The sequence below is a fragment of the Larimichthys crocea genome, chromosome X, assembly GCF_000972845.2.
Source record: "Larimichthys crocea isolate SSNF chromosome X, L_crocea_2.0, whole genome shotgun sequence".
NCBI classification, from domain to species: domain Eukaryota; kingdom Metazoa; phylum Chordata; class Actinopteri; family Sciaenidae; genus Larimichthys; species Larimichthys crocea.
The window spans coordinates 5,979,183-6,004,941 of record NC_040020.1 but is presented as its reverse complement, the minus strand read 5'-3'; the positions used below and the strand labels follow the sequence as shown (position 1 = coordinate 6,004,941).

Sequence of the window (25,759 nt, the reverse complement as noted above, 5' to 3'; positions counted from 1 at the left end):
TTGTGATAGATTGGTATGCTTCCAGCCACTGTAATTACACCATGGGACCAGCAGGTCATTTATTTTGCTACTTTCACCATTTGCCAAAAAAAATCGCCTTTATCTTTAGAATCCAGCACTTTCTTGTGCAACCAAAGCAGGAAAAAGGCCACATAAAATACCAACGTCCTCTGTATAGAGAGCGGAAGACTGAGGATCATCCTTTACTCGTAGATCTTCAGCTTGTATTCTTGCTGTAGATTTACTTTACGTCCCCCCCATCCCTGTGCTTGAGTTCAAGTTCAGCACCACCCTCAAAGGATAAGACCAGGAGAGTTCAGTATGTGAGCTTTGTTATGTTAAGAACCGATATTGATAATAGATGGAGATGTTTTATTCATTCTGGAGTGATTTTGTGTTACAGCAATTACAATTCAATAACAATTTACAGATAAAACAATCAGTAGAGGAAAGATTTTAGTGATTGAAAACAGAATTAGAAGAACAAAAAAAACAGGTCAAAGTCAAATTATATTGTAAGCAGTGTAAAAGTAGTCTAAAACTAACTCTTGGGTACAATATACTGCACACACAAACTGTTGTTTTTATGGTAAAAAAACTGGCAGCTGTGGTTGCCAGAATTTTACCATAATAAATACGGTATAACTTTTTAAAATATATTACGCTATAAGGATATTAGTACTGTTGATTTAATGTTTGAGTTTGGCGTTTCATTCCATATTTTGCTTTTTTTCATAAAAATGCTGTTTTGCCATATATGCAATTGACATGAAAATATTAATATAACATATTAGTATTATTAACTAACAGTCCGTCTTTTAAAATACTACTTTATTCTGTATAAATTCCCTTAAAATGGCATATAAATAAAGGTTTTGCCATGAAATACGACTGTTTTACTATAATGTCCGATGTTCACAAGATGTGACGCAATATTAAACTATACAAAAGTTTGAATATATAATATATGATAAATTATAGGAATATATAGGAATTAAAACCCAGGACAGACTTTAATCTGGGGTGTAGGCGTTTTTCTCTAAAGGAGAGATAACTACATGGCCATTATAGTTAGTCAGACTTCTGTTTATATGATCATCTCAATCACCTTGCAATGGAATTGCTACACTTGACACGCACACACAGTGCTGTAAGTGTTGTATAATGGGCACGGCCGTATGATGGAGAGAGGGGAAGAGGCGCTCATGAATAGCAGACAGCCTCGCTAGATGAGATTGCCGAGCCTTGTAGTCCTGCTGCATCAACACAAGAAGCAGGCAACAGAGTAGTGTAGGGAATTTAAGGGAGAGAGAGGACAGTGCTGATTATTGTTAAATACAGAATCTGCAAACTCAATAGCTGATTTTTTTTGTGTGTTGTTTAAAAATCATAAACTAAGCTGCTTTGCTTTTTAAAAGTTTAAAACCGTGTGTATGCTTCAAAATGAGCGGGTTTTTTTCTCGTTTTTTTTTTTTTTTGTTCCTATACAAGACTCTTAACTGGTTTTGTCATTTGAGGTGTAAGGTTAAACATAGTCTCATGTTTGTGTCAGAAATATGAACTTTAAGAAGGGAGGGAAAAAACCCTCAACAGCTGACCTTGAGCTTCTTCTACACTGTGTTTTTCTTTTGGGGTGTGTTGGAAACGTGGGTATGTGTTTAGATTTGTCATACCATTCAAGATCAGCTCTGAAAGCTAGAGGTCAGAAGATTATTACAATGGGCCAGTAATGGTAGAATTATGCAACTCCGGTCCAGTGGATGCCCTCATTACCTCGCAGTAGTGGTGATAAATGGCCTTAAATGCAAGTTGTCAAAATCACAGGAAAAATGTGACTCTTCATCAAAAATACAGATGGTACCACTTCAGCGATGAAACGGGGGAAGTCTGTATATACTATTTATTATGTAGTGGGATGCTTGGTTCATTTTAATAAGACAAACCGTAAAGCTATTTTTACATTAAACAATAAAACCAAGTAGAAACAAAAGCAGCATTTTTCATTTGTTTGGGAAAAAAAGTGTTTCTATCTTCAGTCAATATTTACTTACTAAACACAACACTTTTCCTCTTACCTCCCATGAAATCTGATATAATTAGTATGTAATTGTCTGGCTTTTTGTTGGTGAATTTACACTGAGTGTAATTGCTGCTAATTGGAAGCTGCACGCTAAGCTGGTGGTAATTAGGCCTTGATTTGCATTATTTCATTTGGCTGCACTGCATTGTGGGGAGTCTGAAGCCTTTTGCCTCTCCACCCATGGGAGTACTTTGATCCTCACAAGCCGGTGATGTTGCAGAGCTGCAATATCACTGCCTCTTTTTTTTTTTACAGATCTTTTTTTTGAAAGCTCTCGGATAAATTGGAGTTAATTGGGAGGAGTGGTAGGTGCTTATGTTGTCTCGGTAATCAGAGTGTGTGCACTCTTGCGCGCTGGCAGCAAACTCGGTGAAAAGGGAGTTAACAAGAGCGATAAAAGCAGAGCATGTAAATGTGCAGAGAGTGAAGTCTTTGGCTTGCGTGCGGCAAGATTTAGAGTTTTAGTTTTCCTTTTTTCATCACAGATCGGATGCAGCGTTGGATCACGTATTGCACGGCATTTAAATTCCTATTAAAAATAGACAAATTAAATGACTTGATCCTGATATTAATAATAAGGGTGAACAAAATTACACGTGGACTGTCATTTAAGAGGATAAGATGGAAATGTTGGCGGGTCTGTGACCCTAACGTTACCTCTGGTAAATCTTGTAAACAACATTAGCTGAGGTGAATTAACATACACACATGTAGATGTGTCTCCTGTAAACCTCATTGGAGCGGGAAGGAGAAACATTAATGCACATGTAGAAAATCACTCTGGCAAGACTTAATCATGCCAAACAATTTCAGTGGGAAGGTATTTGGTCCTGTTTCATTTTAATTTCAGTCTGGAGATACCATCGGAGGCATCGCTGCCACCGTTTGACAAAGAGCCACTGCTCAAGCAACCAGTCCTCAACATGACAAATCCTCAATCTATTCCTGCTCTCCCCCGTTTCTTCTAAACACATGGTTTATGCAAATCAAAGCAAAATGATCTTGGGGATAGCAGCAATGTTTGAGCAATTTGAGGGCCGCCAATAGGAACCGGCATTAATATAAAATAAGCAAGGAGAGAAATCTCTTCTGCATATGCAGGTCTCATTGACTGTACCCAAATTAATTTAGCAGAAAGGTTATGAATGACTGTTTGTGCCAAAGTGCAGTCGCTTGTAGTGATATATGAAAGCATATTCACTCCGCGTGTCCTGCTTGCTATGATAAAGGTCACGTTATTATTTACATAATATCGAATGCTTTGAAGATAAACCCGTGCAAAAACACTCATCTTTGCTTTACCTCTCCGTGTTCACTCACGGTAAACTCTACCTTTCCCAAAAAGACTATTTCAAATAAAAACATATAAAATAATAAGGAAGGAAATCTGCTGTTCTAATGTCAGCTATAAAACAAAAGAAACTTTTATTTGTGACGCATCTGTCTCTGTCTGATTGAATCGTGATGGATGGCAATCGTTTGTCCTTGTCAACAAATGAACAATTGTGCCATAGAAATAGCAGTGCTATCAAACTTTGAGCGTCTGCAGAGAGAATCTATTAACATGTGGCCGTTTGATAATGATAAGCGGCGGTGGTGGCCCTCACGCACAGCTACTAATCCAAATAATATATGATGATTAATAGAGGTGACTTAGAAGTGGATTGGGATTGTTTATTTTAGGGTATCTTAATGCTGGATTAGTATTATATTTAGGATAAGATTAAACCTTAATACCTCCCCAGGGAAATTGGCTTGGTGCAGCAAGAAAAGACTCATCAGATGAATGTATGAAAAGAAAAATATAGCTCTGCAGTTTTTGCATTTAGTTGAAATTATGACAATAGTATTTAGCTAACTGTAGGTGTTATCAACGCTAGATTTACTGGTACGCTTGAATGTTTAAATAATGTGATTTCAGGCATCAGCTGTCGTCGAACTGATATTTACACATTCTTGTAAATAAATGTACTTCTTGCTTGTTATTCTGGTAAACATCACCCACGTGTCGGGGAATAGTTTATTGTGCAAGACAAAGTTAATGTAGTTCACTTGGCCCTCCACTTTTCCAAACGCTGTAAGCATTTCATTAATCCCCGAACCTGCTCTCATACTCAGCGCTCCTCTCACAATTAAACCATTTATTTTGTATGTCACGTAACCATGCCAGATCTACTTGGGCGCCCGCTCTGTTTTGATGTAAACGGACAATTTAGTAGCGCAATTGAAATCTTAAAGAGCCCACCAGTAAAATATCGCCTTGCAGTGTGTTGATGGTTTGCATCGAGTTTATTAAATTGAAGGCATAACTGTTTTGGTAACTGATTAGGGAGAAAGAGCATGAGGGCCACATAAAAGGAGAAACTTGAGCTCTTCCATTCGTCCTCTGTGTTGGTAAACTTCCTCAAATTTACAGCTGCTGAGTCCTGAAGAGGATCCAAAGGATGTTTAAAAAAAAAAAAAGAAGAAGGTAATTGCTATTTACTAGCTCACATAAAACTCTTCCGGGCCGTGTTTCATCAGTAGCCAATGTGGTCTACGTTAACAAATTCTCCTTTTAATAAACACAAACTCAGAGTCTGTGCATGTAAGGCTTGCAGTGATGTATATTTAAGTTGAACACACATTCCCTCTGTCAGATCATCTCTCCCCCACTTTCATCATCAGACAACCGTCACTTCAGGCTTAACGAGCCGGCCTTCCAGACACCTTTTTATGACCGAACTAATTACTAATTACACAAGTGGTTGGCGTGAGCCACAGCACAACGCTGGCCCTTTGTTATTTTAATTGTTGTTATTTTGAAGAATGGCGCTTCAGTAAATTTTGCCATGGATGCCCTAGGAGGATGGATGAGCTCTGAATAATTTATCATCTTTGTGGAAACACACTCGGTGTGTGGTATGGGGGTTGCATAGCGCCGTACATCTCCATTCTTGTTACGGCGGCACTCTCATTGGGGATTGATGACGAGGTATCTTTCATCGTGCGTCCACCTCTTCTAGCACCCCATCATTAGGACTTCCATTGTCGCCTGTTCATGGCGCGCTGGATGAATATGACTGGCAGAGGTGGGTTCCCCCCACCATGCCATGACTAATTACTCCAGCCAATGGCTCCCCTCCTGATGGATTAATGTGTATTGTGTGAATCGGACAGACCCCCCCTCCGCCGTGAGATGAGAGACGAGTGCGTCCTGATTCGGAGCTGTGTGCCATGCACAGCCTTGATAATTATTTTCATAGATGAATACCATTGCAGGCAGGATGATGAAGTGGCCATTTGCGTTCAGAGACTATCACATGCAAACATAGAGCGGGGTCTTTGTCACTGGTGAGAAATCTGGTCCTGCACAGGCCCTGCGTCCCTTGTGCCTTTCCAACTTGCATTCTGCACACACACACACACTCTCTCAATTCACCGGTCTGAATATACAAAATCTATATTCACATTCATGCCATTTTCTAAACCTCCTTTCATATCGTAGTTGTGCTCGATTGCTGCCTCCTGTGCACTGAACTAAAGGCACTCTGCAGAGCACTTTACATCAGGACTTAAGATATGAGCAGCAGCCACTCTCCACTCGTCATCAACCTTTTGAGACTTGAGACTATTTTTTTTTTTTTTTTTTGTGCGGATAAATCAAATAATCAATGGTTTTCATTACCCAGGACATACAAGGTTTTAAAGGACCCGCTTGGAAATTGTATTTATTTTCTTGCGTAAAGCTCCTTTCCCTTTTAGAGGCCCCCGTGTGATCATTGGTGTTGGACTGAAGATTTGTGAGGAGCCCCCGGGCCAGAGCAGCGTTCAAGAGTAGATCCCATAAAGTATGCTGGGGTTCTCCCGTCATAGCTTATGCCACTGAAACCATAAACTGTGTCTTCCTACACCTTCACAGGGTACACTGCAGCCACTTACGAATAACCTGGTCATGGTTTTGTTTTTATTATTTTAGAAATATTTTGCATTTAGTTTAAATCTTGTTCGGTCTTTCTTGTGACACTTTGATTTCTTTTTTGTGTGTGTGTGTGTGTGCCTTTTTCTGGTTTTAATCATCTAAAAAGGTGGAATAGGAAAGCATTGTGCACCCACATGGTTTGTAGGTAGCACAGATCTAAATTTAGTATTTGTTTCATGAGAGCGTAGATCCTGCTGCTGGTCCTATTTTCCACTTTTCTCACAGCACAGCAGAATTAAATACATTTACAGTATTTCATGAACCATGGTAAATTGTTGCTGTGGGTTTTAGGAACATGTAATGGTGAACAAAAACCAACAAAACTAACTCCAGGACATGCCTAAAGTAGGATTTTCTTATTTCCTAAAGGGGTTTTTTCTCACGAGGAACATTCAGCACAAGCAAAACGACTATTTAAGTTGAGTCAGACAGTCGGGAATTTAGTCTCACCGAAGACCCAAGTGTGTGTTGTTTCTCCCTCCCCACCTGAGTTGTTAATCATGAACACATGAGCTGTTTTTACATTTAAAAAGAGGATTTCTGTTTTCCCTAATTGACACATGAAAAGCTTTGTTGTTTACCAAAAAGTTCTTCAAATTAAAAACCCTTTTAACTGGAAAGGGAAAGAAAATTGCTTATGTAATGAGAAAAATGATTTTCTTACACTCTGTTGAGCCTCCAAGCTATGGGTAATGAATATTTTAGATTATGTTTTAATTAAATCACTTTCAAAAATAGAAGTGATATTTCATTATGGACAGGTACACAGTGCACATGCACAATGCTATGTGGCAGTGACTCCTCATTAAAAGTTAACACTTTCTTTTCCTTGAGAGCAAAATGATTTACTGACCGAGCCTGGTAAAGGGAGAGATGTAAATTGGAAAGAAAAATGGGTGCTCTAGACATTGATTAATATTGGTAATGCTATCCACCCCCCTCCTCTGTGTTTGTAATGGCCTTCTCCTTATCCCGCTAGCCACGAGTCCTGACAAGAGGTATCCTGCTGGGCTTGAAATGAGCCTAGAATGGAAGCACGTGCCACAAAAGTGTGTGGAAAATGATCAAGCTGTCATTTGCTCATTCCACTGTGATGTACTTAGTGCTCCGTTCACCTTCTCAAAGAGAGAGAGAAGGAGGAGGGGGGAAAGCAAAATAAAAGAGAACACCTTATCCTCTGAGATGGAGATACTGTCATTGTCAAGGACAGGGATACAATGATTTGGGGTCTAAGCTTGTGTCTAAGTGAATGTTTTTAAAGAGTGATTCCGAGGGTTAAAAAAAACACCAAACACAATGCCGGCTTTATGTATGCTTGCTCGGACCGAGTGCTAATGCCGGGCTGCTATACCATGCTGGCTGGTAATTGCTAACACATGTGCTACCTCTGTCTCGTTGCAGCCGGCCGAGGGAGTTCTGGCGCCTGGACTACTGGGAGGACGATTTAAGGCGGCGACGCCGCTTCATCAGGAACCCCTCCGGATCCACTCACTCAGAGGCTACTCTCAAAGCTGCGGCCGAACACGGTCAGTCCCATCCACTAAGTCCTTTCCTGTGGTTTGCACTCCCTTTTTTTTTTTTTCTCGCTTGGTGGTAGCACCAGGTACAAGGTAATAAAAATTAGTCTTCCCGTTGCAATAAAAGATTTATTGTACCACAAGACACAGTAAAATAGCACCCTCATTTGAATCTCACAAAGGTGATTTCATACCCTGCCACCCATTATGCAAAGCCGCACTAATAATCAACCTGAGTATCAGCATGCTTCTCCCAGAAATTCAGTTTTGAACTGAGTGAACTTAAATGTGAAATTTTGTCCATTTTTTTTCTCCCTCGCTGCGTTACAGTGGCTGATATCAGTGGTGAGTAACATTCATGCCCCCTCCTCTAGTTTTTTCCCCCTCATATTGAGATTTGTGTGTTTGAGTGAGGGGTCATTTTGGGATTTCTGTTTTTGATGTATTCCTTTGCAGGATTTGCAGCAAAAAGTAATAAAACATACACTTTTTGTAGTTGAGATTAAATGTGCTTTAGGATGTATAATTACAGTGAATTTAATTATTTAATTTCTAATATTGGTACAGTAGGAAATTTTCAGATTAAATATTATGCCAGTGAAATTCCAATTGCAGCCCTCCAAACATTTACACGTTGTACTAAAGACGTGGGAAAATTTAGTAATTTAAGTTTAATCAATAATCTGTTATTACCTAAAGTACAGAGTTGTCATTAAAACTAGTAGCAGTGATTACTTTTCCTTTCAGTGTTGGAATAGATCAGATTCTTATTATTCCTGTGCACCTCTCTATAAAGTCAGGTGCTGATTTTCAATAAACCTTGTCTGAGAACAACTTCCCATTCCCAGCAGTCACTTATAACCACAATATCTAAATGACACATGTCCCCTGCATTAACAGCAGGAGTCGCATTTCTCTCTGAGAGTTCATGTAATCCCTCATTTCTGCAAAGATCCAGCACACACACACCAGGGTTTGCAATCATCGTCACGCTGGGCCTCAATCAATTACTCTCACCAATAAATGGTCTCTTTTTTTTTTTTTTTGGTTTGTTTTTTTAACTGAAAATGTCCCCAATGTGTCACCTGTAAAAGTCCCCTTAAATGTGACATCATTCCTAAAGACAAATAGCAGGTGTGACAGGAGTCAATAAGAGTGTGATCTAAAAGCAATAAGTGTTGGGGATCCTGGGATCCTGGGAGACTTCTGGTCTCCAGTAATGGCTGCAGTGTGGCGGCAGCTGGAGACCGAGGCCGGAGTCCAGCTGGTCGCTGTTCTTCTGCAGCAAGCCTCTGAATTTTACTTTATTTCCATCTTAATTCCTCCTTGTTTTCCCTCCAGCTCATGACAGAGAACAGACATATCACTTATGTTCTGTCACTGACTTCTCTTAGCTAATGAAAATGTGTTCAGGTATTTGAACCGGTATTCAATTTCATATACTGCTTATATTAATCACTTACTGTAGGGGGGGAGAAAAGACAAATTCCTGCAAACAACATTTGGTTCAAAGTCAAATCTGTGTAAAAATAGCCAGCAGGCAGTTGTGGCAAGGGTATGCTACCTCGGGAGAGTATACTGCCTGGCTGAAGTATGGGAATATATCATTAAAATAACTCTTTGACATTGAAGCCTGACGGCATCCATTTTCTGATGTAACCTTTCGTCTTGTTTTAGTCGACCCGACATTTGTTACGGAAGTGCAGCTCAAGATGAGAATGCAGGGCTGAGTTTTCAAACAGAGCACAAAGGTCATATCTGGCTGTAATTATATTCATCAGATGCAGAGGAGAAAATGCAGTCTCACTCCCTAAGAAAATATTTAGTATGAGATCAAGCCTGAATTTACCCTCATTTTCGAGCTACTTGCGCCTGCACTTTTCAGATCTCACGCATGGTCATAAAATTAGAAGCAATGGAAAATATTTAGCATTTTTCTCTGAGTAGTCTATAGTGATATAGCTTTATTTTTCCTTTTTAAGACCAGGGCAATGTATGTCCTTTTCTCTAAACATGGAGAAAAATGTTCATTTCTGCGTTAAGGATATGGACAACTGTTATCATTCATACTGAGCCAAGATGATTTCCACAGGAGAGTTTGTGGCTGCCAGTGGGCTTCAGTAGGCTGCTATGTATTTATGGCTGGAAAGAACCATCTTTTCTGGGGATTGATTTGGTCTGGTCCAGGGCCCGTGTACCAGAGGTGGCAGAGTAAATACCTGAAGACTAATGTCTCTGTTCTGGTAATCAATACTCGCCTCATGACCACACTCCTGGCTACACTCCCGTTAAAAACAAATTTGTTAATTTTGACAATTTAATTGCTGTGACCATGCATGCCTTGAGTTGTATAAGCAGGTAGTTGAACCTCTCAGTCGGGGAAATGGGGTCTTGGAAAAAGTATAACCTGTTGGGATTTATGCACGTTTCTGCTCCCTGTGTGATGAGTGATGAGGTTGAAGTGTGCTTTTTTTTTTTTTTTTGTTAAAGCGGCACGCCTGCTCTTTGCATAAATTATCTTTGTAATATTTCTGGATTATACTTTTAACACCAACTTAAAATTTAAAAAGTTAATGAGTGTGTGTGTGTGTGTGTGTGTGTGTGTGTGTGTGTGTGTGTTAAAATCTAATATTTTATCTTTGCTATCACTATTTATTCATAACACTTTTTGTTAACTCCATATTCTGTGCTCACACACACTGATATTTTAACTAATACAAGTGTGTGCTCTAAAGTTGTCCACACGCTTCCCCACACACACACATGTATGCACACATACATACATACACACACACCACCACCACCACCACCAAAACCTCAGAGTTGTCAAATTAAAAGAAAGAAAAAATAAACAGTATCTGCTTTAGGCAGAGAAAGAGTGAGAAGTTAGCATGTAGCCTGTCACTTATGTGACCCATTTCCTTTATGTATGCCTGTGGATAGGTGACACAATTCTGGTCAAAATATCTTTTCCCAATGTTCTGATAGGCTCAGCTAAACAATTTGCTGACTGCCCATTAGTTTTGCTGCACTTACTTCAGTGTATTTCCTACTCGGGAGCTATTAATAACTTGTGGAGAGTGGTCACGAGGTTTAGTTGCATCAGATTGTATTTTTAGGGCTCGATTCTGTGTCTGCATCTATAGCTTGAGATTCGGTGTGCATGTTCGCAGTGAAACGCAAAGAGGCTCAACATACATTTCTGTTTTTTAAGCTCATGATCAGTCCCCCTGTCCACTTGGTTTGGTGTGAATACAATGGCATGTGGTACGTATTAGAGGAGCTGGTAGTAATTTCAGTGCTGCTAACTAAAGAATCCTCCAGGGAGGCTTAATTACAGGAAGACCATTCTAAATATCAGTGAGCTGCATATTTTCCATGACAAGAGATTTTTTATCCCAGCTCTTGTAGCAGTTTCAAAGTATACGGCCACATGACGCGGCTGTGCATTTTTAGGAAGTGCAATTGATCTCCCCTCAGGTGATGGTTTAAAAAAAGAAAAAAAAAGCCACTAGGTATGTGTTCAGGTTCTCGCTGGATTACAACCGTGTTGCTTTTACCAGACTGCAGGATTATAAAACATGCACAGAAGCAGCGAAAGCTCTCACTATATTGCCAGCTATGTTTACAGAGAGGGAAGACTCGGCCAGCCAGTCTTTGTTCTGTGGACATGTGTCTGTGGATCCTTACCATGCACCACTGGGGAATGCAGGGCTCTGTAAATGTTTGCAGATTACCATTTTTCTTAAATAATCCATTTGGAACCTCATGTCATGTTCAGTTGAAATCAAAATGGGCAATGTGCGACCCTCATTTTGTTTAAATGCGTTTGAATAATATTTGTGCGAGATGGCATTTTGTTTTGATGTATGTTTAAGAGCAAAATGCATCTAGGGTTAGGATCATGTCAGTCTTTCGTCTTTCATTTTCACTCGTTTTCGGTTTCTCTGCCTGCACGTAACTCTGCAAGTCTGTGAACGCAACACGCGTCAGCGGTGTTCCTAATTAGTGAATCGAGGTTAAACAGCAGCACTGATCAACTTTTCAAATAGTTTGATTAGAGGGCAAACCCCAAAACAAAGTTTGTACCCACCTTCGAAAGCTAACAAAAACAAGACACCATAAATATAATGTCTTTAAAAATTGATAACTGAAGTCCAAATGTCAAATCCATTAGCGCTTTATGGAGAGTAGTAAATGAATGCTGAGTTTAGTTATGATGATCACTGATTTGAACGGACGGACTTCTTTTTTTATTTACAACTACTATTAGTCGCTGCAAGTCAGTGGGGATAAAAGCTGTTCATATTAGAGCACTACTTTTTATTACTCAGTCTGTTATGAAGTAAAAATAACTTTGTTTATATTGTTTTTGTTTATTTTGTTTTATATTGTTTTTGTCTGTGGTTTCAGTTAAAAATAAAATCTGCTCAAACACACGATCATGAAACTGAAAGCCATCAAACTCTGCACTGACATAAAGTTAAATAGGTTTATTTTGTCAACCTACGATACAATATGAAATAAATGTAACTCCATGCATCAACACTGTATATGACCTTTTTATAACTGCATTGTATTAAAGGTAGAATAATTTCCCCCCTCCTCCTCCCTTCAGCGTCCGAGGAGGATATTCTCAAAGGCAAGCAGTCCATCAGGAGTCAGGCTCTGGGAAATCAAAACTCCGAGAGTGAGACATTACTTGACGGAGACGATGACACTCTGTCATCCCTAGAAGAGAAGGACCTGGAGAACGTAACAGGTAAAGAAGCAGCTCATCCTCTTCACCCTCTCATACCTCTCAGTCATTCTCACCCCTCCCTGTCCTGCTGTTTATCCTGCAGCCCAGACAAAATAAAGAAATCAGGTCATTCTAATTTACATAATAGTTTGAAGTCCTACATATGCAATTCCACTGTTCTGCGGTGCTGAATAGTGACTTATATATTGCACTTTGCAACTGGCGTCCATATCTCCCATCGCAGGATGACGTCGCTTTGATATCACATTTTTATGTTGTAGCATTAAATTGTTTCAAAGTACAGCCTGCTTATGGATGCACAAGGTCAACAGGCTTTTAATGAAAGCCGTAGGCAGCATTATACCTCTGGACATAGCTTTCATTATGGCACCACTATCCTAGGAGAGTGCTGCATGAAAACACAGTATCTGCACTTTTCTGTCTGCCACTGGAGGTCTTGCTTCACAAACATAACACACACAGGCCTGAGTAGCAACTCTCTAAACATTTTTCTTATCCAGCAGTAGCCGAGTTTATCCCAGGATACTGCTTACTCTGAAATGGGACGTTATCTGATTTCAAGTAAAGCAGCATAGCCTAAATAAAATCCTCCCCTACACAGCCTTGTATTCAATGCAGTCCAACTCACATGTTGTCAGTCCTTTTTTTTATTTTGATACATCTGTTATTTAAATAATCTTAATTAAATATCATATAGTCCACTAATCGGATTGCAGTGTAATCCGCATTTTTATGTGCAGCTGCAGAGCTCACCAGACTAAGCTGCATTAATGGGGCTCAGAGTGCTATTAAAATAACGCAAGTGGGTAACAATAGGATTAAACGTTGAATCCTGTCTAATAAAGTGATGTGTACACCGAGAGAACCGAGCAGAGATTGTCGGGAGAGGTTCAGAGCTTCTCTCCTCTTTAAGCAGCTGTCTGCTTCAGGTGTAATTGAATGTCTTTTAACTGAATGGAACCCAAAAAAAAAAATGTTATTTCAACCCACGGATAACATGTCAGTACTCGCGGGGTTCATGAGAGGCAGAGGAGTGAATATATATCTGTTTATTCCATCCGTTTGCACGAGTGTGAGAGGGGGAGCTCTGGGAAATCAAGCCGGGCTCCGAGCCCTCCTTTTCTCCGCAGCGCACATCTGCAAATACAATGCCTCATATGTGCAGAGCCCGGCAGAGCCTCCACCCACAGCTCCCCTGAGCCGGGTTCTCATTGTCATACTGGCATAAATTAAGATTGATGAGAGATTAAACAGAGCTTCAACCAAAACAGCCGCGATCAATTGGATTGTGAGTGACAGTCGATTTTTGACAAAGTTCAAACTTTTTGTTTTTTATCGTTTAGCATCTATAATATTTAAATTTTTGGCAACTTTACGCGTTCATCATACAGCCTGACGTTTCTTAATTAATGTTAAACTCATCGATTAAACGCAGATTATCAATTAAAGGATAAAAATTACAGCCTGTGTTTGCCTTTTAGCCTCGTGGTTTTGATATACTGCAATAATGCAAAATAATCGCATATAAACAAAATTCTTAAACAGTCTCAGCTATAAAAATAGACACAGATTATCGTTATCTCTTGCGTGTTTATCTCATTAATTAACCACAATCCAGCAGTGAAGGCCCAACTAACATCAGCTCAGTTGAGTTTTATAAGTTTACCTTTACTGTTTTTTTGTTTTCTGACCGGCCATGTGCCTCTTCCTCCAGGCCCAGTAAACTTAAGTACCAGTGCTCAGCTGGTGGCTCCGGCCGTGGTGGTGAAAGGCACCCTGTCCGTCACCGCCTCCGAGCTCTACTTCGAGGTGGATGAAGACGAGCCGGGCTTCAAGGCCATCGATCCAAAGGTAAGAGTGTGACGGAGAGAGAGACTGTTGGAGCTCCATTGATCTCTTCTCAAATTGTCACTTTATTGAAGCCATGCTGGAATTTCCCTATAGTTGCCGGTAAATGCTACATGTTGACTGACGAATGCAGAGTGATTCATCTGTCGTATTATTTTAAATGAGCAAAAAAAAAAAAAAGAGTGTGGTTGCAAGTTTTTAATCACTTGTCAAAGATGTCTTGTCAGTTTGTTGTTGGAGTTAAAAAAATGTCATTTACGCACGATTACGCACGAAGTTTGTTTAGGATTTTATTCTTACTGAATATTTTCGAAAGTACGAGCTAAATTTAACACCATGACAACGTTTAATTCTGTTTAGTGGTGCTAAAACATTCTGTATTTTTGTGATAAATTATGATCAAACTGTCTTTATGGGTAAAACACGCCACGTGAATCAGGCCCTCCTATTAGCGACCTGTTTAGGTCTGCAGCATTTTTTAAATTATTATTACATGTTGAGCAGCTCTAAAAAAAATAAAAATGCACGGAAATATAGTGCTCTCATTCAAGTTAAACAGTTGGATTAATTATAATAATTCAAGTAGGCAGTATTGGATCTATCCTCATGTTGACCTACAGGTGGTTGTTTGTTTAACGGCTGTATGAAATTATCGCATTTGTTTTGGAGTATGTGTCTTTGCGCATTTAAAGGTGTTAATCTGAGTAACATGGACATTTGTTTGCATGTGATTTTTCTATTAGAATTCATTAACATAAACAGGACTCCCTCACATAAGCTTGATCTAAAATGAACCGTATGAATCAGATGAAAGCTTTGAGTTTAGCCACAGGCCCTGAGCTGCTGCTGCTGTTAAAACAGAGAGCAGAGATGCTCCCAGGCCTATATATTAACATGAATCCTGTTGATTTACATTCATACGAAAATCCTTTTGAGCCCGTGACGCACAGTAAAAATAACGTATGGTCTTTTAAAGTCCACATGTGCACATCTTAAAAATTTTGCATAAGCGTTTTTTTTTGTTGTTGTTGTTGTTTATCCGGTTGACCACAACTCAACTTCCTCTCGTCCAAATGAATAATTTAAAGCTTCTTCTCATCAGACAATATCAAAAAAATATATATAACATAAAAAAAAATGCACATCATATCAGCTGTCAAAACACGTCAAGACACGAGGCCAAGTTGTAATTTTAATTTGCAACATTTTATTAACATTTCTTCTTTTCTTCTTCTTTTTTTTTTTAAAGTCACATAATGGAAAAAAAATTGAACTTGGCACGCTACATTTTATTCTTTCACTTTAACGATTTTGTGCATATATTTAAATAAAAGGTTCTTCACTTTGTGAAAACATTTAAAGAAGACAACTAAAAGTTATTACACTTATCTGAAAATTGTACCTTCACTTTCTCTCTGGCAGTGGCCCAAATTGCTCCATTTAAAAATGTTTTTTTTGTGTGTGTGTGGGTTTGCTCGCTGCATTATTTTGTTACTCGTGTTGTTGTTGTTGGTTTTTTCACATTGCTTGGAGAATCAGTTGCAGAATCATCTTTGTCCTTTTTTTTTTTTTTTTTTTGTCCTGTTTAGTTTTATCCCAAAATGTCTATCGGCTCTGTCTCGACAATCACTTTTTTTATAGTTTGTCCAAACTTTTAGCATTGGTGAGGATTTCCCTCGCTAGTCTCCACGTCTGCTTAGCAGCAGCCTCCAGGGCTGAGTGAGGCTTTCCCTGAAACAAGTCCAAGTTTGGCAAGAAGTAGTGGGGACATCTGCGGCACTGCAGACAGGATATGAGCTGCAGCAGGATGCCATTCAGTCGGTCTCCGAGGCAAGACTCGTCCCAGTCGGTCTCTCTCGGGTGTTTCTCACACTCGTACAGCAGCAAGGTCTTCATGTGGTAGTTGTTGAGCGGCTGTCCCGGTAGCTCCAGGTGACGGTCCCTCAGTGTCTTCAGGACGGACAGACACTTCTTCCTACAGCCGGCCATTAGCAGCCTGTTCTCGGCCTCGCTAAACTGCAGAACCCAGGCGTCGCTCTCTGCAGAGCTCTGCTTCCCCGTTAACGAGTAGCACTCTTTGGAGAGGAGGTTAAACCCCTCGGCTTTAACTTCTGCTACCCGGTTAGGACCGGGCCAGGGGATGTGGGGCATGGGCCACTGAGCTGCACTTCTAGGCCAAATCCCAGTGCACTTGAACGCGGGGGTGATCTGCACCACATACCTCTCCCTGATCCGTAGTTTGACCTCACTGGTGTCCGCTACCATCTTTACCACGTCACGGTAGCTGCATTTATCCACGGCCTGTGCCACCAGAGTCTGAAACCTGGAGCGGATCTTTCTGGCTGACAGGTAGCCCGAGGCGGTGATGAACTCGACCCACAGCGACATGCTCCTTTTACGGCCATCACTCAGCTTCAGCACCGCGCAGCCGGGCAAGGAGCCGTCATCCACAAAGTTGAACACCCCCATCTGGTTGAGATAGAGCACCACCTCAAACTCATTGGGGGAGATGACCTCCATCCCCTCATAGCGCGCGTCTATCTCACTGAGGGAGCTGATAAACCGCGGCTCCTGCACTTCCACCTCCTTCAGGACATCCGACACCACTTTACAAACCTCCCTTATGGTCTTCGCAATGGCCGCTTTCCGAGCTTGGCATCGCTCGTTGTAATATTTGTTTAGCTGGTAAACCAGCTTTGCCTGCGTCGCAATCATGTTTGGGCAGAGGTCCGGGCTGTACACCGGAGAGTCGCAGTAAGTTGACGGATCCAATGCTTACCGGTAAAGCCAGAGGCAAATGCTTCCCCGTGCAGGAAAAGTGTGTAATCAAAGTTTCTTTTTTTTTTCTTTTCTTTTCTTTTTTTTGTGCTGTTGTAGCGGATGGACGTCAGTGTGAGGAGGAGGAAACGGATAGGGATGCAACGTAATAGCCTGCTAAATATCAGTCCAAGTCATGAGCACTTCCAGCACGGCTAGGTAGATTCATATTCAGGTTTGCGGGTTCACCATCCGTGTGTCCTGGGCTGCAGACGCTAAAGGCTAAAACATCGTCTCTGACCGCTCATCTCCTCTCTCTCTCTCCCTCTCTCTCTCTCTCTCTCTCTCTCTCTCTTATTCTCTCCTGCGTGGCCCCGCTCACTTTTCGTCCACACTCAGCTGTGAGCTGGACTTGTGTAGTTTATGAATGGTTCCTTTAGGAAGAGTGAAAGGGGGTCGGGCTTCTCTTCCTGCAATCATGTGCAGAGCTGTCAAGTGCGAGCAACCAATCAGAGCAGAAGAGCTCCAGTCCGCCTCGGCTGCATCTGAAACGGACGCACGGAGCTGTCCGCTGCTCCCCCCCCCAATTCGACACAGGAAAACACAAACCTTTAGGTTTATACGGGCGAATTCCAGTGTATACTCTCTAAGCCAGCAGTAAAACATTTTCCCCCTCTTTAGAAAAGTGTCGCTCTCCGCGCGTAATTTCACCCCCGGTGCGCACTGAGGATTAGGAGTGTATAGGCACGGTGTGAGTGACATCCTTTAACTTTAGACCTGTTTGTGTTGTGCAGATAAGTCTTCTTCTTTCTCTCCGTTTTTATTATTATTTTTTTAATTGATTGTGTTTTTCCCATCTTTGCAAGGTTCAGTAATTGCAGATTTCTCTCTCTCTCTCTCTTCTTCTTCTTTCTTCTCCACCGATTTTACGCAGCATGTCCTACTTTTATCTTTAAAACTCCGCAGGGCTGTCTGGAAATTTTTACATCAGTGTTTTACGCATGTAGGTGTGATTTTTCGAATTGGACATCTCACGTGATCCATTTATTTACATTATTTGTAAATTAAATTAAAACAGGAAAATCAAACCACAGACTTTTTAATCTATTTATTTATTTATTTTACTTTCCAGTTCTATTTTTATTCTGGAGTAACTCATTAAGCGGTCGTGTTTTTACCACATTTATGTGTCTTTTATTTCTAAATGATAAATATTTCATGCCGTTGAATATTGTTCAGCCGCTATGTTTTTTTATTTGTTAATGTGCGTCCAGTGCACCTGCAGCTTGGACTCAGAAAAGCTTGAATGTGAACACAAACGATGAGACGGAATTAACGTGATCCACCCGAGAAGCGCTTTAAACTAATCAGTTACATTTTTTATTGAACATTTAATGTTATTTACACAGTTGATATTTTAGACTAAACAAGACACGTGTGTATCCACGGCTACACACACACACACACACACACACACTCAGACGCGTTAATTTGCCCGTGGGTTTATCGCCATGAACCTTGTCCATACTGAATAATTTAAGCGGGGGTTTCTTCTCTCCGCGGTTGCTGAAGTCCTCCTGTGACCCAGACTTGATGTTGCAGGACTATAGAAGCCTTTGCTTTCCCCCACAGACGAGGGGGCTGCGGTGTGAGATATATCCAAACAATGTAAGCATGGTAAGGAAAAACAAAAAAATTAAAAAAACAAAAAAAAAAAGCCGCAGTGAAAGCCAATTGAGATCATTTTTGTGAAGTATTGTTGCAGCTCGTTACCTTTGCAGTCCTGTAACACGTGTCCGCTTTAACAGGTAAGGAGGTCGCGGTCGTTAGAGGGTGTCTGGCGCAAGACTGCACGTTAATTGGGCATTTTCAGAAGTCTGCCTTCTTTCAAGGCTTTCTAAATGCAGTTTAAACGAGTGTTTAAAATTCAGGTTTTTAAAAATAAAACCTGTCACTTACTCAATGTCACAACTGTTTTTATAAAAAGTCATATAACTGCTGTAATTTCTGAAAATTAATTAGGCTTATATTACAGCACAAAGTCTGTGCTGTAATATCTTAAAAAGGCTTCTTTGAAATGTTGATAAGAGACTATTAGACGTACTGCTACATTCTGTAAAATATTAACATTTTCTCTGCATTTAAATTGTAAATGCCTGTTGCCCCACCTTAAATCAAAGGCCATAAAAAACAAACCTGTTTTTATTTTCGTGCATATATAATGTTAAAAAAAACTAGGTTAACTTCATGTCACTTAATTTTTACATAATGCAGAGTACTGACTCGACAATGATTTCCAGAAATACGTTTCCTGATATGAAGTAGCCAACTATGCGAGGGATTCTGAAATAAGATGAAACATTTCAGAAAAGGCAAAGATTAATGAGCCCCCCTCCATAGTTACCACATCCTCTGGACTTCATCATGTAGCCTTTATACAAGTGCTGATTTGGCTTTTAGGGAGTATAAAGTAACTTACGATTACATTTGTAGAGTTTATTATTTATTTCAGGGTGCAAGACCTGATGAATATTTGAGCTCCTGTCAGTGTAACAAATAACCCTCTACATTCAAAAGGCACAAGTTAATTGGCATTAATTTAGATTTACATGAGATCATATTTGTTTAATCTAGATCAAAGGCAGGAAATCGTCACACAAACTATATGCTGTATTGTGCACTGTATTTTAATCGTGCACTTCATTGATGAATAGTTTTCATTAGTTCTGGCATGACAGGGCTTGTCTTCTCACTAGTATAGTTAAACTAATTAACTTTAGTCTCAGAGGAAAAGTTTAGTGTCAAATTCACCCCTCCCCACCAAAAGAAAACATCACGAGTAGCTGGTGTGTCATGACTCTTGAACGTGATGCACAAGCGGCTAAACGAACACACAAGATTTCATTCGGAGAAACCGCGTCAAGAAAAACAACAGTGGACTTCTCAGCCTTGATTTATCGTGAAATTTAAGAGAAATGTTAAACTGGCATTCCTTCCCCTCAGCATCGTGCCCAAGTAAAGCGATAGTCATCCCAATGTTTGGAATTAAGAAAAAGACAGAAACGTAGAGAAATAAATGAGAAAAAATGTCTGGCTGGATGACTGTTTATTATCAAGCTCACAGCTCCAGAGAGATTAATCGACGCTACTTGGAGAGCAAGTGTCCAAATATTATGAAGGACATGGTAACTGTAGCTTAATGAAATATATGGAGATAAAGGCTTTTGTAAAGACATTATGAATCTGTTTTGGCCTCCTTAACAAACCACATGTTTCTGAGCATTTTCTATTTATGTATTGTAATGTAGAATAGACTAGGCGCAGTGGATTGGATTTTTATTAAATCTATCTATTGTGTCAGTTAAAATGGGAAGGTCAGCCATACCTCAGAAAAGAGTGTGAACATGGGTGGAAAACAGAAGTGGGGTCAGCACACTGTTGTGAACTTTAGAAGCTTTTAGGACTATAGTTTTTTTTTAGTTTATTAAGCCTACTTTTATTTCTTTCCTCTTATAGAAAGAATATACCTGCATGTGTGTGTGTGTGTGTGTGTGTGTGTGTGTGTGTGTATAAAATGACAAAAGCCTGCTGATGGTCACTCATTCATCTATTCTTGCTACTTCTTTTGTGCCCTTTATCTCCTGAAAACATCCAGAATTATCTGTGGTTCCCAAAGAGTTTCCCCCTGGTTTATATTGACTGGAGAAAAGATCAGGGGGCTGTCAGAAGAGCTCTTTGATCTGAGTCTGTGTGACGACTCCACAGTGATCCCCTCATGAGCACAAAACAGTGTCCATGCCTGTGCAAATCTCTGCCAGCTGATGAGTAACCTCTCTCTCTCTCTCTCTCTCTCTCTCTCTCTCTCTCTCTCTCTCTCTCCTTCTTCTGTCCTTGCTCTGTCTGACTTTCCTACTGTCTCAGCTTTATTCTTCTTTTCTCTCTCCTCTCCTACCAGATTACGCGTCATGTGGCTTCTTGTAACAACATAAAAAAAAAAAAATTGCATTTCGGTGCAGTAATTTTGTTACTAGTTCATCTACGTGTTGAATCTTCAGTCTTGATTTGTCAGTTTATAATGCATATACAACAAATGCAAAGTTAAAGTCGCCTAAAGTTATTTACATCAGGCCGTTTAACCGTGCAATTCATCTCATAAATGTTCCGGCAACATTTTATGACATTAGAGATATTTGAAGAAGACAAAAGAAAAAACAGGTTTGTTTTCCACCCGAATGTGCAACAGTTTTCCCCCTCTCTGTCTACTCGAGTTAGCGTGCTTTGTAATTCTAAGTGATAAGAGAGGGGAATGTTAAGGTTTGGCATTTTTAGGTAGTGCTCTTTTTCCCTTTTTATCTTTCTCTTGAAACATGATAGGTGCAGAGAAAGTAGCTCTCTGACTAACAACACACACGCATATGTGCTCACGTGAACTGAGCAAGTACAGTTTTGATGCTCTTGTTCACACATTTTGTCGCTGTCTCCCCCAAACCCGGATGGACCCAGCTGCTCCCTCCATAGAGGGCTCAAAGAAAATCATCGCAGGCAACTAATTGCCTGGCAGGCCCCTGCATCTGCTCGGCAGAGAGCAGAACTGATGAAGTCACGCAGCAGATGTGTGTCTGCCTGTCTGTGTGTGTGTGTGTGTGTGTTTAGCAGCACCCTCTCTGTGTTTAGACACAAGCCATCAATATTGCATGTGAAGTTATTGTTGCAGAGCCACTCCTGGAGACTACTAATATTGCATGAATGAGGAAGTGAAATTTGCTCTACTTCTAGCTGATTGGTCAAAGGAAATGCCAGCAAAAATCTGATTGGAGGAAACTTTCCTTAGATCACCGAGTGTATTATAGACTACTCCTGCGCTCTGATACCAAACTATTTACTCATTTTGACTGTGGCTTCAGTGTGTAGTGCGTTCGTAGTGAATGTGTATTAAAAATTGTCGGACTGTCATTTTATTTTTGAGTTGTTTTGATCGACACTGTTGTCCCACAATTCATCACACACCTATTAAAAAAGTGAAACTATTGAGAATGATGTGATGGCCCCAGGAGCAGATTGAAAAACATAGAAAGAAATTTTAAAATGCTTTGGAAAACAATTTGTTGATTTATGAATTTTTCACATTTGAATTATAAATCCACAGATTGAGTTTGGCTAACAACTTATACATTCCTGTGAGTAATAAATTACATATAACTGGACTAATTAGCAAACTTGATTTATATGAATGGACTAAATATTACATTAATAACAACATTAATACATTGCATATACTTAATTAGTATCTGTACTGTTAGTTTACAGTATACTCCTGGAACATAGTTTGCATTTAGTGAGCATTTAACTGCCTCAAATCACAAAAATAGTTATTTGTTAAAATGACACTCAGGCTAGTTCATTTAAATGTAAATAATAAATAATCATGCCTTAACGCTGATAGTAAGTCACAATTATATACAGTACAAATTACACAACAGGTATATACTGCTCACACACAATATTAGATATTAGAGCCACCTCACTTTAAATTATTATTTTGTTTCAGTTCGCTCACTGTATAAAAAACGTGCATCGACTGTGTTTAGTTTAGTTAAATTGTGTTGCTTCTTCCAAATTCTCTGGACATCCACAGCGTGTTTCCATAAAGTTTTAGACAAAAGTCAGGTAGAAAAGTATAGAATACCAGTAAATTTCTCCTAAAGGTCAGTGTCCAACCTTGGACTATGCAATGATGAAACCTCCATTGAAAAGCCATTGGTAACTCTAATTAGTGGGGTGGTGACGGCTCCTCAGGGTTAGCCTGAGTGGCTGAATGGATGGTCACTCAGTCAAAGAAAACCACCCTGGTGTTATGTAGCGACCAGTCCCATATCGTTAAGCTCTCCCTAAAGTGTCAAACTGCTGGGACTGAACCCCCTCCCCCCCCTCCTCCTGCTCGCTCCGCCAAACTCTCATGGTCGCCAGGGACGACCTTCGGCTGCAGCTGCCAATCACAAAGAGCCATGGCAGCGAGAGGTCTCCGAGAGAGGAGCCTATTGATTTTCCAGTTAGAGCCTAAGTAGTGTGTGCTATAGGACTAACGGACAGCCCAAGCAGGTATGTCATTATCAATGAGGGCAAGGAAACCGATCCCCTCACACTCACTCATTCAGATTGGCCTCCTTCGTTCACTCCCTCCGCCTCTCCTTCATGCCGTCCCACCAACTCGTCCACCCTGACAGAGTGCATCCTGAGATGGTCAATAAATCGCTCAGCCACACCACGACTGGCGAAATGATGGGTTGAGATGACCTTCTTCTTTACTTCACTCTTTCACTGCCTGCCCCTCCCTGCTTTCCAGGTACAGTAATTATAGCACCTGAAAGACATGAAATGTTTCCTTACCAGAGACAGACTTGTTAGCATTTCAGCCCCGTCATGTACTCCTCGAGGATTTTCCCTCTCTTTGAGTTCTTTACATCCAGGGTCAGTTTACTCTCAAGTACCGTCCCCTCACGGCCCACGTTGGCTCATCCAGTCATTAGCAAACCCAATTATTATCATACTGCTCCTCGTTTTGCCTCACTGCCTTTGTCAAGTCACAGTCCAACAAAGTCATGTGCAAACAATTAGGGATGATATAGGCCAATTAGACGAGATAAGGCCAAATGAAGGTTTAAAGCTTCCTGAAGTGAATTTCTGTTCCCCAGTAGAGCAGTTAAGTCTTGTTACCTTCTTTACTGTCCTCTATCTCTCGCTGTCTCCTCTCACTAAATGCAGTCTTGAACCACGTTGACAGTTGTGATATAGTCTCTCGTGTTTCACTCCAGTTGTTTGAGTGAGGTTATGTCAACGATGATGAACTCATTCTGTAAAGATGAGGTCAGCGTTCCCCTGGCCAGATGTGGATTGTTTAAGAGTGATGAAGAAAGACTTGTTAATGATGGGCTTCAAAGCTTTGGACAACGCAAGATATACTAGCTCTTCTTTTAGTAATGGACCATATCTGTTGTGCTTTTGGCCAGTGCCATCATTTGAGATCAGGGGAATTATTTGGACAGAATTTAGGATGGTTCTTTCTCTGTTATTTGTTTTAAACCTAGCTAGCAACGTGGCTCTAGGGAGGGCAATGTCGGTCAGTTGGCTGGTCCTCCAACTTTGGTTGAGACTGAAATAACAACTATTGGATTGATTGCTATGACATTTCACAGAATTTGTAGTACCCAATGGATGAATCCTACTGAATTTGATGATCCCTTAAATATTTGTTTAGAGCAACCAGTGTGTCATGCATGAATTGCACAATTTAACAAGACATTCATGGTTCCCAGAGGACGACTCCTAATTAACTTGAGGTTGCATTTGTGGTTTTGAGTGAAATGTCTTGACAACTTTCCAACATCCATGACTTGCTTAGGATGAATTTTAATAACTTTGGTAATCAAAAGCAAATTGAGTCTCAGCCTCAGTCGTAAAACTAGGCTAAACTAAGATGGTTCACATGGTAAAAACTATATCTGCCATGCATTAGCATTTTAGCATGACCGCAGTGAGCTCAAAGCGCCAATGCTGCTAACTACAGTCTCACAGAGTCGGTAGAATGGCTGGTTGTTTAAACCTCATGCTGTCTGATATGTCCTGAAGTTTATTTTTTAAATTGCAGTTCTAATCAGACAGTGTTCTTTAGTTTTTTTTACCCTTGACTAGATGTAAACCATGACTCTTCTGTAAAACAGGCTGATGAATCTCTGCAGCTAGTGGTAATCAGGTAGGACAGGTCGAGGAAAGACGATTGCCACATTGGCAATCACATAAAGAACCATTAGACACAGTGTCATCTCGCCACCTAATGATGACTAATGTCTCCCTCCCAATTGCTCTTCCCTCACGCACAAGCACACAAGCAACTAGCCCATCTCTTTTCACTAATAAACATGCTCGGCCTCTCTCTCAGTCCCTCTACTTGTGACCTGACTTTGGACCTTAACGCAACCACAGACCACTGTGGCCGAGACCTGGCTCACACTTACCCAAGCACCTCCAGACAAAGAGCTGCCACCCCCTTATTGCACCTGAGCCTAGCCCCTCCATCATGTTCCATCTCTGGGCTTGACTAGACCAGTCAGGGGGCAGGTGCCTCCCCTCCCTTCCTTTGATTGATCCCCTCTCTCCATCATTTATTCCCTTCGTCTGCCTCTGACACACGTGTCAAAGGCAACACACCAGCCTGATGGATAGGCCTGTTTATGGATGCCAGTCTGCCTGGTAGGCTACTGATATTACAATCAGCACCTGTGTACCTGCTGTTCAAACAGCCTCTGTTTTCAGCTGAGGTCAGAGAGACACGCGGCTCCAATTGAAAGATCGATGTCCAGCCCAGCATATTGGAAATTGGAATTGTAAATGTGGTCTTGTTTTGTCAGGAAGGTCTGTGCTGCATTTCAGATGATAAAACAAGATCCATATGTCGAAGAATATGAGTAAATATGTCTGTAGTCGAGCTTTTATCTCAAAGAATGCCTCATAAATACAAAGGTAAAATGACTGGACTTAATATATAAGACATAATATTCATTATAACTGTTAATTCCTTTAAGAAATCTGGGGTCATTCTAACAATGTATTTGTTTTCATAAGGTATCAATGTGTACTCTGTGTAAAGACATCTCGTGTGCCGGAGAGCAGAATGTTACAGTGCTGATTTCTGGTGCCTCCATCGCCATTATGGTTAATGACCCATCCAGTCTGGCTGAAATGGCATATCCATAGGGACATTCTGCGGACTACTTACTCATCCAAGACTCCTTTCTAGCAGACATCAGCACAGCAGAGCTTGGCTTCTGCTCTGTAGG

The 25,759-nt window shown here is 40.5% G+C and overlaps 2 protein-coding genes across 7 annotated transcripts in view; one reads left to right on the top strand and one right to left on the bottom strand.

Annotated features, from left to right (window-relative positions):
* Positions 1–25,759, top strand: part of lrba (LPS-responsive vesicle trafficking, beach and anchor containing) — a 179,095-nt gene that overhangs the window by 93,521 nt on the left and 59,815 nt on the right. For 4 of the 6 annotated variants that reach the window (XM_027283138.1, XM_027283139.1, XM_027283140.1 and 1 more), the window contains 4 exons: positions 7,443–7,567; positions 7,889–7,903; positions 12,177–12,320; positions 14,035–14,171. In XM_027283138.1, the coding sequence (XP_027138939.1) occupies positions 7,443–7,567; positions 7,889–7,903; positions 12,177–12,320; positions 14,035–14,171 (421 nt within the window). The remainder of the gene's footprint in view (positions 1–7,442; positions 7,568–7,888; positions 7,904–12,176; positions 12,321–14,034; positions 14,172–25,759) is intronic. The other 2 variants (XM_027283142.1, XM_027283141.1) reach the window with 1 other exon arrangement.
* Positions 15,728–17,608, bottom strand: mab21l2 (mab-21-like 2). Its single transcript, XM_019271783.2, has one exon. The coding sequence runs from the start codon at positions 16,881–16,883 to the stop codon at positions 15,804–15,806; it is 1,080 nt and encodes a 359-aa protein (XP_019127328.1). The 5' UTR covers positions 16,884–17,608; the 3' UTR covers positions 15,728–15,803.

Bases quoted from the DNA above. Each gene is read 5' to 3' on its own strand.
- mab21l2 (XM_019271783.2), bottom strand. From the start codon at position 16,883: ATGATTGCGACGCAGGCAAAGCTGGTTTACCAGCTAAACAAATATTAC.